Raw genomic sequence first — 14,005 nt, forward strand, 5'->3', positions numbered from 1 at the left:
CAATAAAAGAACAAAACTTGTCATAAATTAAATATTTTGAAAAGAAAGATAAAATCCCTAAATCATTAAAGTCTAAGAAATTTGATTTTTTATTTTAATCTGCATACATAAACTTAACTATAACTGATTTTTTTTATCATAAAGTTAATAAAATATTTAAATAAATTATATTGAAATGTAAAGTTCTGAAAAAAATTAATTATGAAGTTTATTATAAACTTCTAGTTCACTCTTACAGAAAAGTAGTTTAGATTTATATTAAAAGAAAATTAGTATTGAAACAGTCACATATTTAAAAAAGTAAATAGCCTTAACTTAGAAACTTTGATTACTTAGAGTAGTTTAACATTTTAGGAAAATTTAGTCTACTTTATATGACTTTTGATTTAATTTTTTCATAAACAATGCAAAAATTTTAGATAAAAATTTTGAAACATGGTTGCCTTGCCTCATAATCAGGATAACTTAGAAATGTTAAAAACTCAAGATGATCCAAGATAAATTAAAGCAGACTAAATTTTAAAAATATTCATAAAAACATTCAGGCTGACTAAAGCAATTTTAGTTTATTACTTTGAAAATAACAAGCTTATTTAAAATTAAAAAATAAGTGTTTTACCCCTATGGCCACATGAAAACTAACTAACCAGTTTTTTTACTTCTATAATGGTTACATATTTATAAATTATCTTTTAAATTCTTGAAAAGTTCAACAGCCTAACCACTAAACTTAAAAAAGTTAAGCTCTGGTGAAAAATACTGTCATCAAAATGAAAAACATATTAAAATTGAATAAAGAAAAGTTACCCTTGAAAAACTATTGAATCTAAACCTCTAACAAAAAAACATTAAAAGTTGAAAAAAAGTTAATAAAAATCTAAATGTTTGTAAAAAAAAATTGTGCAAAATAGTGAGGGGTAAGAGGGGGGAGGGTGTATAGGCATTTTTTTACATGTTGTTCTAATTTTAACTTTTTCAGAAAGCTAATAGTTACTCTTTAATAAACTTGAAATTTTCAATTGAACTTTTAGTTACAACCGGTCAAAGCCAGAGAGTACAATGACTTATTATACAAGGAGCAAACCAAAACATCAAAAAAATACAATTTTACTGAAAACCTATATTCTCCATCATTCTTAAAGCAATTTTTATCAAACTTTTTCATCCTAAGTTTTATAGAAATTTATACTTTTGTTGAAGAGAAGTTTTAAATTTTTAAGTATCAATATATATTTTTATATATACAAAAAAAGTTTTTTTTTTTAACTTTTTTTTTCTTAGTGTTTTAAGTATCTATTTTAGCAAATAGTTTTGTTTTATAAAAGAAACATCTAAAGATTTTGAGGCCAACTTATAAAAAATCTTAAAAGACCAAAGGGTATAATTAAAAATTAATTTATGATAAAGGTATGTATATTTCTTTGTTTACTCAGTAAGTTTTAAATTGTTGTTGTCACAAGAACTTTTTTTGATTTTAAATATTCAGATGTACCTATATCCTAGAGAAAAAAAATATTAGAAAGAAAAGTTTGTATAGTCAGATTTCTTATCTTTAAATCTAATTAAAACAATATCTTTTATATATTTTTTTATATATAACAAGTGAGTCTTTTAAAATTGTTAAGCTGATTTAATAATGTTTAAACTTTTGTTATAGGTACAACAGTTAAGAGGAAGTTCAACAAAAGTTATTACTCCAAACACCAATGGCTGTCCGGATGCTCGGAAACAAAAGCTCTATTTTGTTTCCCATGCTTGCTCTTTGGGAAGGAAGCAGCATGGAATGGACTAAAACTGGCTTCAAAAATATTTCTAACATCTCTGCGAGATGCAAAAGCCATGAATGTTCACTTGGCCATATAAACAGCATGATCTCTTTTAATTTTTTTCAAGTTTTCAGGCCATTTAAGAATTTTGCAGTTATTTTTCGCAAAATATTTTACTGTTTATAAATTTTGTATTCCTTAAGAACTTATAGAAACAGTGAAGAAGTGCTATACTGTAGTTGAATGTAAACAGTTAGAAAGAGAACTGAAAACATTTTATTCACGTAAAGAAATGCATCAGGATGGTTTAGTGAAAATACTGTTATATCTTGAAGAACATAACCTGACTAAAATATTTAACGAAACTACAAGGCTTCTTAGAATTTTGATAACTATTCCCATGACTAGTGTAGAAGCTGAAAGAACATTTTCATCTTTGAAAAGGATAAAAACATTTTTTAGAAACACCAGGGGTCAGTCAAGATTAGATTCTTTAAGTGTAATTTCGATTGGTAGGGACTTACTTAAAAACTGGACTAGTTTAAAGGAAGAGGTGATGGAGAAATTTATCAACCAAAAGGAGAGAAGAATGAACTTTAGTTACAAAGGTGAAAAGCATGAGTCTAAGTATTTATGTTTGCAAAACTAGAACTTTAGATTTATTTTTTATGCAGGCATTTAGTAGTAACTATTTTCTGTACTAAGCAAGTTTAGTTTATCTTTAAAAAGTTGTAGTTTGTACATAAAATTTTCTTTGTTTGTAGACTTTTTAATTTACTTGCCAAGCTTCATTATGTATTCCTTTATTTGTTTAGTTAAAAACAAGTAAAAATATCATTTTTAGTTTGGTATTTAATCCAATATTTTTCAAGTAAAGTTGAAGCTAAAATGAAGTATCATTATAGTTGCTGTGTTTTTTATTGAAATATAAGTTTTTAATATCTAAACTGTTAGCTACTTTTAGTTTTAACTTTAGAGCCTTTGTAAAACTTAATTGTATTTAGTTTGCTTGTTTTACTTTTGAGTTTTTTACTTAGTCAAACTTTTTTTTAATCTTAATTTTATTTTAAAATTCTTTAAAATTTCTCTTCTCAGTAATGTAAGTTATTCTTTGAAAAATATTTAATTTGTACACAACGTTTTATTTGTTTGTAGACTTTTTAATTTATTGCCAAGTATGATTAGATTTTTTCAAATTAAATATTAGTAAAATAGTTAGATTTTTAATTAATCCAATATTTTTTAACTAAAGTTGAGGCTAAAATAAACATTATTGCATTCGCTGTATTTTCTTATTATAATATTAGTCTGTTTAATCTAAATTGTAAGTTAGAGAATTCTTAAAATAAGATATTTATGAGCTTGCTTATATTACTTTTGTGTTTTTAACTTAGTAGCCAAGCTGTTTTTTTCAAACATCAAAAGTTTTAATTAATTGTAAGTTGATACTCGTTTATTGTTTTCAATATTCAGCAGTAAATAAGCAATTATTTTCTACTAAGTAAAATAAATTTTACTTAAAATAAACTTGCAGTTTTTACATCAATTTTTTTTTGTTTGTAGACTTTTTAATTTCCTTGCCAAGTCTAATAAGATATTTATTTTTTGTTAAGTTAAATATTAGTAAAATAACCATTCTTAGTATGATGTTTAATCAAATATTTTTGAAATAAAGTTGAGGCAAAATAAAGAACTATTAAAGTTGCTGTATTTTTCAATATAATAATAATTTGTTTTGTCTAAATTTTTTCTACTGTTAATTTAAACTTTAAAGCCTTCTTTAAAAATAATACTCATAAGTGAGCTAACATTTTTTGAGTCTTTTAAATTACTTAAATTTTTTTTATATTCCTATATTTGCTTTAATTTTCAAAGTAATTACCTTATTTTTAAAGTTATTTTCTTAAATAATTTTGTTTTGAAAATATAAATGTTTTATTTTTAAACAAAGTTGCCCAAGTTACATTAGCAATTAAATGTAGTTTTTATAGAAAAAAGTCTTTATTTAAAATAAAAAAGAGTTTTAAAATAGGGGATTTCTTTAAAAAATTCTGCACCACCTAAGAAAAATACCACGCGACGCCACTGGATTACGCAGGTTTGTAGTTAACATTTATTTTCCAAAAAAAAAAATGCAAAATACTTTTAAACTTTGTTTTTAAACCTTTTAGTGTTTAAGTATCAGTCGTTTCAAAACTGTTTTGCTGGAAAGTCGTATAAAATCGCAATGAACAATTTTTATGAACTAAAATCGTCTATACCTAGCTTTATAACTAACTTTGACGTATCAAAGTTTAAGATAAATTTCAACTAAATTAAAACATTCATTAAGCTTAACAACTATTTTGTTTTCTTACAAAATTACTAATTAAAAAAACTTAATGCATAAAAAGGGTAGTTGACTTTTTGAACACTTCTAAAACTGAGGGTTTATTCATAAATAAAAATAAACATAAGTCGTATTTACGAAAACTCAAAAAAAAGTCCAAACTGAAATACTATTTTTTTGAGTTTCTCTTTGAAAAATAGTCATTAAATCTACTCCATAGAAACTTAAATTGACAAAATCGAGATTATTATAAAATTTTTTGCTAATTAGTAAAATAACAGTTAAAACTTATAACATAACAGTCTACTATCATAGAAAAATTGAAAATCATTTATCATTTGTAAATGTGTACGAATTCTCAAAATATAAATATTTCTTTTGTTTTTTTTATTATTATATTTAAAGCAAAAGCTCTTCATTTACAAAGAAAATAAAAGGCAAGACAATTTTTCTGTTTCGGGTGGCTGACTGCTTCTGTACAATGATGTTTCGGGTCTACAAATTTTCATGCTGAGATCTCTGCAGTTTCTCTGCTTGAACTTTCAGCAATTCATCCAGGTACAGCTGTAAGTAATTTAAAAATTTTTACAAACTAAAATGTTTTGGGATTTTTTTGAATATTAGTAGAATAATTTTTGTCTATAAATTTCATATTATTTATAGAAAATATTGTACTAGCACTTTTTTTAACAAAAGCATTATTAGAGTCTCTAAAGAGTTGATAAAAAAAACCATTTTCTTAAAAACATCCGAAAAAAAAACGACTGGAAAGCCAACTAAAGGTAGAAAAACAAACCTGCACTGCAGTTAGTACAGTGCAAACTGCGGGATTACCGAGTCCATGAGTAATTAAACTGAAGTTTGTCAAAGGACGTTGAACTCTTTCTTCCAGTATCGGTGTTGGTGCGCTACTCATGATTGGTGACATGTCTTGCGCTAGCAAATCTTGCAGTTCTTTAATTATTTCCCTGTAAATCAAAATTAGTCTAAGAAGTAATAAACTACTGTAAATGTTTATTTGATTGATATTTACGAAAACAAACAGGAATATATAGGATTTTTTGCTACTTAAATAGATAAGCTTTAATTTACTTTAAAATTCTGTCAATATAAACAAATTGTCCAAGTAATACAGTGCTTATTCACTGATCCGGACTTCACTTATCCGGACAGTTTCGCTCAGAGGAAAATTCAGAAAATTTCTAAAATAGACACTGACATTTTTGTATGATAAAAATATTCAACCTTTCATGCTGTTAGAAAATTCTAAGTTATTTTATTAATTCTACAAGTTTGTTCATTGTTATGACATAATAATACTACGAAAGATTACATTCTACTTTTATTCAAAACTAGTTTAGTTATCAAAAACTTTTACATGTTAAGTAAGTCAGTTTAGATAATTTCAAAACAATGATATTTAAAACACAACTTTTAGTTTTTACTTAAACTTTTAAAGTTTTTATTATAAGTTTAAGTTATTTTAGATTTCAGCCTGAAGCCACGCCAGAACAGGTTTCACAACTTATTAAATTCAATGAGTTTTCTGCTGAAAAACGCGAAAAAACTATAAAACAAACGACTTATTTTTTTTTATTAAAGTAAACCTTCAATTAAAACTAGTTTGTTAGGAGTTATACGTTTCCGTTAAATTGAATTTAAACTTGGTCTTTCGTTTTTTTATGTCTGTTTTTTTTTGTTTAAAAAGTTTATTTAGGGAGACAAGTTTACAAAAAGTTTTTTCTTTTTAAAGATAAATATTTTCTCTTAAATGCGGCAGTTACATTATTATATGAATTTTTTTTTTATCCGGAACTTTGATTATCCGGACATGTTTACAGAAAAATCTTGCCAAACGTGTTCGGATAAGTTAAAAAGCACTGTAGCTGCTTTTTTTTAAACTAATTGATTCGAGTTCATTTACAACTTCACAAAAAAAAAAATCATATTTAATTATTACGGTTTATTTATTACTTTCTTGTGCTGTTTTTGTTGAAGTAATATATTTCAAAAACATAAATAACATACTTTGCAGCTAGTATCATGTTTTGTCTCGTGTACAACCCATGGGGATCAGAATATTTCTGGCAAACAAATTCTGCCAGAGGTTTGGCGGGAAACTCCTTCTCACATAATGAACAAAAACCTTTTGCAAGTTGAAGCGCTTCACCTACAAATAAAAACATGATTTTTATGATTCAATTAAAAAACATTTTAAAGGGTTGTTTAACTACCTATAAAACAAACAATTTACCTGACACACGAGATTTTTTTGAAAAAAATCAGTTTTAATTTAACGTGATCAGTAAATTTTAGTCAATGTAAAACGTCACTCCGGAGAGTTTAATCAATATTTACAAAATTAAAGTATATAAAGAAAATTAAACACATATATCCATAGTTTTTAAAATTATGTAAAACTAGTATTGCTACCTTCTACTAACGCTGTAAACAGCGTAATATTTCCAGCTTGACGACGGCGTTCTGGCAGTTCAACACCAACTGATTCTAAATGCTCACGAAGCTGCATTAACCCGTCTTTTTTTTTCTTTCTATCATTAACAAGATTTTTAGTATTCATAGTTAAACTTCTGTAATTTTAACTACAACTAAAATAAACAATTTAAAATTGACATTTTAATCGATCAAAACTTTTTACGATATTTATAAATAAAAGTCAATTTAAGTCTTACTGACACTTTTATGTTTGTTGGTATATTTATTTTACCTTCTCAAATAGCCGTTAAGCAGTGTGGTATTAAAACGCTCAGGACCAGAGAGCCTCCTTTTTATTTTGGCATTTGACACGTCGTATTTAATTTTTTTATTCCATAAATTTAATCTGCCCAAGACTGTGGAAAAAACTTCTTGTTTTTTATCTAGATCTTTCACTTTTGTAGAGGCATTGCTTCTTTGCAGCTAATTGTCGCTGTTGTTTTTGTTGACGGTTATTTAGTCATTATTTAAAAGAACAAAATCAGTTTTATTGGTACTCCGAAATTAAAAAATGTATAAAACCAATTAAAAGAAATCTATAAATATGTACTAAGACACCTTTTAACTCGATTTATATAAAAGTTTTGAGGTAGTATATAACTCACAGTTAATACTAAACATACCTTGTAGAGGTTAAAGGGTTGTGAGAGCTATAGTTGTGACTTTGTACTGGCACCAGATGATTCGGCTCAATCGAAGGATGGTTGCGTTGAACAACTGCGTTACTACTAGCCTGATAATAAACAGTTTTGAACTGAATACAAAACAGATAAATATTTTGTTTGAAGAAAAAAAAGTTAAGTAAGGTTTTGTTAAGTATTTGGATAACTATACTTCAAGATATATTTTTAATTTTTTTGTTTCGATGTCTTACTAAAAATTAAACAAAACTAACAAGTTCTGTTCTAGATTGGAATGTGTAACGACCTTTTTTTACGTATTTTACATCACGATTGTTTTCCACCATTTCATTAGTGGGCCGGATCAAAAACTTATTTCCAACTTTGTTTTGCATCCTCTGCGCTCGAACATGTTCATTTGAAGTCGTCGGATTGTTGTGATGCTGGTAAGAACGCTCATTTGAAGTCGACGGATTGTTGTGATGTTGGTAAGAACGCTCATTTGAAGTCGACGAATTGTTGTGATGCTTGTAAGAACGTTCATTTGAAGTCGACGGATTGTTGTGATGTTGGTAAGAACGCTCATTTGAAGTCGACGGATTGTTGTGATGCTTGTAAGAACGTTCATTTGAATTCGACGGATTGTTTTGATGCTGGTAAGAACGTTCATTTGAAATCGTCGGATTGTTGCGATGCTGGTAAGAACGTTCATTTGAAATCGTCGGATTGTTGCGATGCTGGTAAGAACGTTCATTTGAAATCGTCGTATTGTTGTGATGCAGGTAATAACGTTCATTTGAAGTCGTCAGATTGTTGTGATGCTTGTAAGAACGTTCATTTGAAATCGTCAGATTGTTGCGATGCTGGAAAGAACGTTCATTTGAAGTCGTCGGATTGTTGCGATGCTGGTAAGAACGTTCATTTGAAGTCGTCAAATTGTTGTGATGCTGGTAAGAACGTTCATTTGAAATCGTCGTATTGTTGCGATGCTGGTAAGAACGTTCATTTGAAGTCTTCAGATTGTTGTGATTCTGGTAAGAACGTTCATTTGAAGTCGTCGGATTGTTGTGATACTGGTAAGAACGTTCATTTGTTTTCGTCAAATTGTTGTGATGCTGGTAAGAACGTTCATTTGAAATCGTCAGATTATTTTGATGCTGGTAAGAACGTTCATTTGAAGTCGTCGGATTGTTGTGATGCTGGTAAAAACGTTCATTTGAAGTCGTCAGATTGTTGTGATACTGGTAAGAACGTTCATTTGAAGTCGTCGGATTGTTGCGATGCTGGTAAGAACGTTCATTTGAAATCGTCGGATTGTTGTGATGCTGGTAAGAACGTTCATTTGAAATCGTCAGATTATTTTGATGCTGGTAAGAACGTTCATTTGAAGTCGACGGATTGTTGCGATGCTGGAAAGAACGTTCATTTAAAATCGTCAGATTATTTTGATGCTGGTAAGAACGTTCATTTGAAGTCGTCGGATTGTTGTGATGCTTGTAAAAACGTTCATTTGAAGTCGTCGGATTGTTGTGATGCTTGTAAAAACGTTCATTTGTTTTCGTCAAATTGTTGCGATGCTGGAAAGAACGTTCATTTGAAATCGTCGGATTGTTGCGATGCTGGTAATAACGTTCATTTGAAATCGTCAGATTATTTTGATGCTGGTAAGAACGTTCATTTGAAGTCGTCGGATTGTTGCGATGCTGGTAAGAACGTTCATTTGAAGTCGTCAAATTGTTGTGATGCTTGTAAGAACGTTCATTTGAAGTCGTCGGATTGTTGCGATGCTGGTAAAAACGTTCATTTGAAATCGTCGGATTGTTGTGATACTGGTAAGAACGTTCATTTGAAATCGTCGGATTGTTGCGATGCTGGTAATAACGTTCATTTGAAATCGTCAGATTGTTGTGATGCTTGTAAGAACGTTCATTTGAAGTCGTCAGATTGTTGCGATGCTGGAAAGAACGTTCATTTGAAGTCGTCGGATTGTTGCGATGCTGGAAAGAACGTTCATTTGAAGTCGACGGATTGTTGTGATTCTGGTAAGAACGTTCATTTGAAATCGTCGGATTGTTGTGATACTGGTAAGAACGTTCATTTGAAATCGTCGGATTGTTGCGATGCTGGTAATAACGTTCATTTGAAATCGTCAGATTGTTGTGATGCTTGTAAGAACGTTCATTTGAAATCGTCAGATTGTTGCGATGCTGGAAAGAACGTTCATTTGAAATCGTCGGATTGTTGTGATACTGGTAAGAACGTTCATTTGTTTTCGTCAAATTGTTGTGATGCTGGTAAGAACGTTCATTTGAAGTCGTCGGATTGTTGCGATGCTGGAAAGAACGTTCATTTGAAGTCGTCGGATTGTTGTGATGCTGGAAAGAACGTTCATTTGAAGTCGTCAGATTGTTGTGATACTGGTAAGAACGTTCATTTGAAGTCGACGGATTGTTGTGATTCTGGTAAGAACGTTCATTTGAAATCGTCGGATTGTTGTGATACTGGTAAGAACGTTCATTTGTTTTCGTCAAATTGTTGTGATGCTGGTAAGAACGTTCATTTGAAGTCGTCGGATTGTTGTGATGCTTGTAAAAACGTTCATTTGAAGTCGTCGGATTGTTGTGATGCTTGTAAAAACGTTCATTTGTTTTCGTCAAATTGTTGCGATGCTGGAAAGAACGTTCATTTGAAATCGTCGGATTGTTGCGATGCTGGTAATAACGTTCATTTGAAATCGTCAGATTATTTTGATGCTGGTAAGAACGTTCATTTGAAGTCGTCGGATTGTTGCGATGCTGGTAAGAACGTTCATTTGAAGTCGTCAAATTGTTGTGATGCTTGTAAGAACGTTCATTTGAAGTCGTCGGATTGTTGCGATGCTGGTAAAAACGTTCATTTGAAATCGTCGGATTGTTGTGATACTGGTAAGAACGTTCATTTGAAATCGTCGGATTGTTGCGATGCTGGTAATAACGTTCATTTGAAATCGTCAGATTGTTGTGATGCTTGTAAGAACGTTCATTTGAAGTCGTCAGATTGTTGCGATGCTGGAAAGAACGTTCATTTGAAGTCGTCGGATTGTTGCGATGCTTGTAAGAACGTTCATTTGAAGTCGACGGATTGTTGTGATTCTGGTAAGAACGTTCATTTGAAATCGTCGGATTGTTGTGATACTGGTAAGAACGTTCATTTGAAATCGTCGGATTGTTGCGATGCTGGTAATAACGTTCATTTGAAATCGTCAGATTGTTGTGATGCTTGTAAGAACGTTCATTTGAAATCGTCAGATTGTTGCGATGCTGGAAAGAACGTTCATTTGAAATCGTCGGATTGTTGTGATACTGGTAAGAACGTTCATTTGTTTTCGTCAAATTGTTGTGATGCTGGTAAGAACGTTCATTTGAAGTCGTCGGATTGTTGCGATGCTGGAAAGAACGTTCATTTGAAGTCGTCGGATTGTTGTGATGCTGGAAAGAACGTTCATTTGAAGTCGTCAGATTGTTGTGATACTGGTAAGAACGTTCATTTGAAGTCGACGGATTGTTGTGATTCTGGTAAGAACGTTCATTTGAAATCGTCGGATTGTTGTGATACTGGTAAGAACGTTCATTTGAAATCGTCGGATTGTTGCGATGCTGGTAATAACGTTCATTTGAAATCGTCAGATTGTTGTGATGCTTGTAAGAACGTTCATTTGAAATCGTCAGATTGTTGCGATGCTGGTAAGAACGTTCATTTGAAATCGTCGGATTGTTGCGATGCTGGTTAGCTTTTCTTTAACGATATTTTGAGTCAATTGAGATATTGTTTTTTTTTATAAATTTATACTATTTGAACTTATATTAGCAACAAAATGTCTGACTCTTATAACGTTTTCAGTTTTTGTACGACAAGCAGCTTTTAAATAATTGTGTATGTTGGAGTCTCTTGATTTTTTGAAGTCGATTCTAGTATTCTTTAAAGGGGAGGTAATATCAACAGATTCTTAGTTTTGTACTACTTTGATTAGAGTTTTTGATGAGATGACAACAATTCTTACATATCAGTATTTAGTCTTTTAATAAGATGCAGCACGTGCAAGTATAATTTCAATAAATACTTTTACTGTTTTTTTTATTTGTAGGTTTTTGAGTAAAACGATGTAGCCTCCAAATATAAAAATAGTGCTCTTATTTATTTTCTTACTTTATTCACTACTTAGTCGTCCCTTGATTTTAAATATGTGTTCTTTTCTCTTTTGTTATTTTAAACTTGTGATCATTGCTTTGTGCATGAAACACAGTGTAAACTGATGAACTGTAACTATAAAGTAGTTTCATTACTGTTCTATCTTCTTCTAATAAGTTATCCTAAAACCAAGGTTAGATAAATAAAGTATTTAGATTGCTGGTTTTTGACAATTTCACATACTAGCAACATCTAACTTGGTAAATACAATATAAATTTATAAGTGTTAAACAGTTGTAAGATAATCCGTTTTCTAAAATTAATTATTTTCTTCTTTGAAGTGTTTAAATTAGTTAGAGTTGTGAACATTTACCTTGAATTTTAAAATAAACACAGTTAAAGTTTAAAGTTGAGAATTAGGCGCAATAAAATCTATGTATATTAAATTTATTACCTATAATTGTACGACATACAGTATTAAAACTTATGTATTTATTTAGCAACATTTAAAAACGAAAATCTCTTTTATGATAATAGGCTAAACTTTCTATACAAATCTAATTTTTTAAAGTTCTCAAACATACTTTTTAATTTTTTGGCATCAAAAAAAATACAATTACTTCAACCTATAACTCAATTAAACTATCTAATCAAACTTGAAAGTAAAAATATTTAAGTTACCAAAAATATAAATTATTAAATATTGCTTTGTAGTTGTAATTATATAATGAAATAGTTATCTTTTTTAGAATAACTATAGTTCTACTAAACAAAGAAAAAGTTGTTTTAAACTAGAGTTATTATGACATTTATTTCAATAGAAAAATAAACTTTTTAATGGTTTTATACATCACTAACAAACAGTTATTTCTCTTGGAATGTTATTTTAGCTTATTTATATTTTTGTCACAAATTATTAACATGTTAGAAGGTTGCAATTAAGTATTTAATTGTAGCTGACAATGTATAAGCTGTAATTGGTTCTATATATACTTAAGTTATAAAATACATGATTTTCTGGTTTGTTAGTATATTAAATGATAGTTTCATACATAACTTACATACACCATGCTACAAAATACTTTAAAAAAACTCAATAATCACATTATCTGATTTTTTAAATTAAAACTAGTTAGTTGTGCTTTAAGCTGTTAAAGTGTTGTTTTAACCTAGTAATGTATATTCTGCTACATTGGAAACTTCTAAAGAGTTCAACCAAACAATTATAAGAACAACATTGATTAAGTAAAAGACCCACATTAGTAGAAAACTAAGTTGTAGTAAAACTTTTTACTTACGCTTGTCTAAAAGTTACCATTTTAGAAGTTAAATTGAAAAAAGAAAACTTTAGTTAAAGGTCTTTTTTTGATTAACCATACTAGTTTTTTTTATTTATTATCTTTTTTTCTATTTGCTTCCGCCTTTTTAAGAAATTAATTACCACTAAAAGCTGTTCTCGTATAAAATATAACAAAAAAGATTTAAATTCTAAAAAAATACAAAGTGCAAAAAATTTTTAGACTGTAAAATCATTTACCATTTTACCATTATTATACCTCAATATGTTTTTAAGATCAAGTTCATAATAACAATTTTGCTGATGAATGCTACAGTTAAAAAAAATAAACAAAGTAACATATTAACATTCAATAGTTTTTAGTATTTAAACTTATAATACTATAGGCTTTATTCATAGTAAGCTCTAATTATTTTTATAAAATAAAGTCGAGTTTATAGTCGAATTCACATCTACAAAAAGTAATAGTTACATTTTGAATACAACTCTCTGAGTAAATTTATAACTTATATTTACACTATAAACACGTTTAAACATGCAATTTATGGCATCGATTATCGATGTTTTATAGTTTATTGAACGACAAAAAATACGCCCAAAATATTTGGTTCTAAGACCTGTTGCACGAAAAAACTTCTTGGTTATCGAATCGCACACCATGGATACCTTTTAACTTCTTGTCCAGGACAATAAATGATGTAAGTATTGAAACCAGAGGAGGTTGGAATGCCAACTTCCAAGGGTTTGTTTAGGAAGGTAGGGGGGGTCAATGGTTGACTCATGGCTAAGAGATCTTTGGCTCTGAATGCGAGCACTTTTAGCCCGAGTTTGAATCCTAGTGTCTGGAAGACACTCTGGATTTGGACTGACCCGTGACATAGTTTAAATTTACTTTAATAAAAACTATTTAATAATATAAAATACAAAGCAGTTGGGATAAATTTATATTCTAAAAACTTAATAGTAAACCAATTTGTAACAAAATATAAAAAACTTAAAATGAATAAAGTAGTTAAAATTAGACAAAAATTACAATAAAAAACTCAGGAATGAAAAAATCAATAAAATTTTATAAACTATTATAAAATTTTATACAATGTTAACAAAATTCAAGAAAATACTTAAATTTGTCTAAAAACAATTTAAGTATCTTGCTTATAAAAAAGTCAATAAAATTAGTCACTAGCACACAGGAAAAGGTGATTCTACTCGAAGACAATAAACTTCACTCCAATTTTTTCCTCAGAACTCAGACTACTCTCTCTAACAATGCCCCAAGCTTACAATAGTCCTTTCCTTTACAGATGACTGTTGTTATAGCAACAATTTC

The 14,005-nt window shown here is 29.1% G+C and overlaps 1 protein-coding gene across 1 annotated transcript; it reads right to left on the reverse strand.

The window, feature by feature from the left end:
- Positions 1–4,590: 4,590 nt before the first annotated feature.
- LOC145839128 (transcription factor AP-2-epsilon-like) lies at positions 4,591–6,676 on the reverse strand. Its single transcript, XM_082946737.1, has 4 exons — positions 6,529–6,676; positions 6,124–6,265; positions 4,892–5,063; positions 4,591–4,659 (listed from the first exon to the last, which is right to left on the reverse strand). Exons 1-4 carry the CDS (start codon positions 6,674–6,676, stop codon positions 4,591–4,593), a joined length of 531 nt encoding a protein of 176 aa, XP_082802863.1.
- Positions 6,677–14,005: the final 7,329 nt, after the last annotated feature.

Source organism: Thalia democratica, chromosome 6 (genome assembly GCF_965202585.1).
Source record: "Thalia democratica chromosome 6, ktThaDemo2.hap1.1, whole genome shotgun sequence".
Classification (NCBI taxonomy): Eukaryota; Metazoa; Chordata; class Thaliacea; order Salpida; family Salpidae; genus Thalia; species Thalia democratica.

Excerpts from the sequence above, each read along its gene's own strand:
- LOC145839128 (XM_082946737.1), bottom strand. The coding sequence starts at position 6,676 with ATGAATACTAAAAATCTTGTTAATGATAGAAAGAAAAAAAAAGACGGG. Across the intron at positions 6,266-6,528 it reads GTTTACAGCGTTAGTAGAAG|GTGAAGCGCTTCAACTTGCA; the intron begins GTAGCAATACTA and ends TTTTATTTGTAG. Across the intron at positions 4,660-4,891 it reads CTGTACTAACTGCAGTGCAG|CTGTACCTGGATGAATTGCT; the intron begins GTTTGTTTTTCT and ends AATTACTTACAG.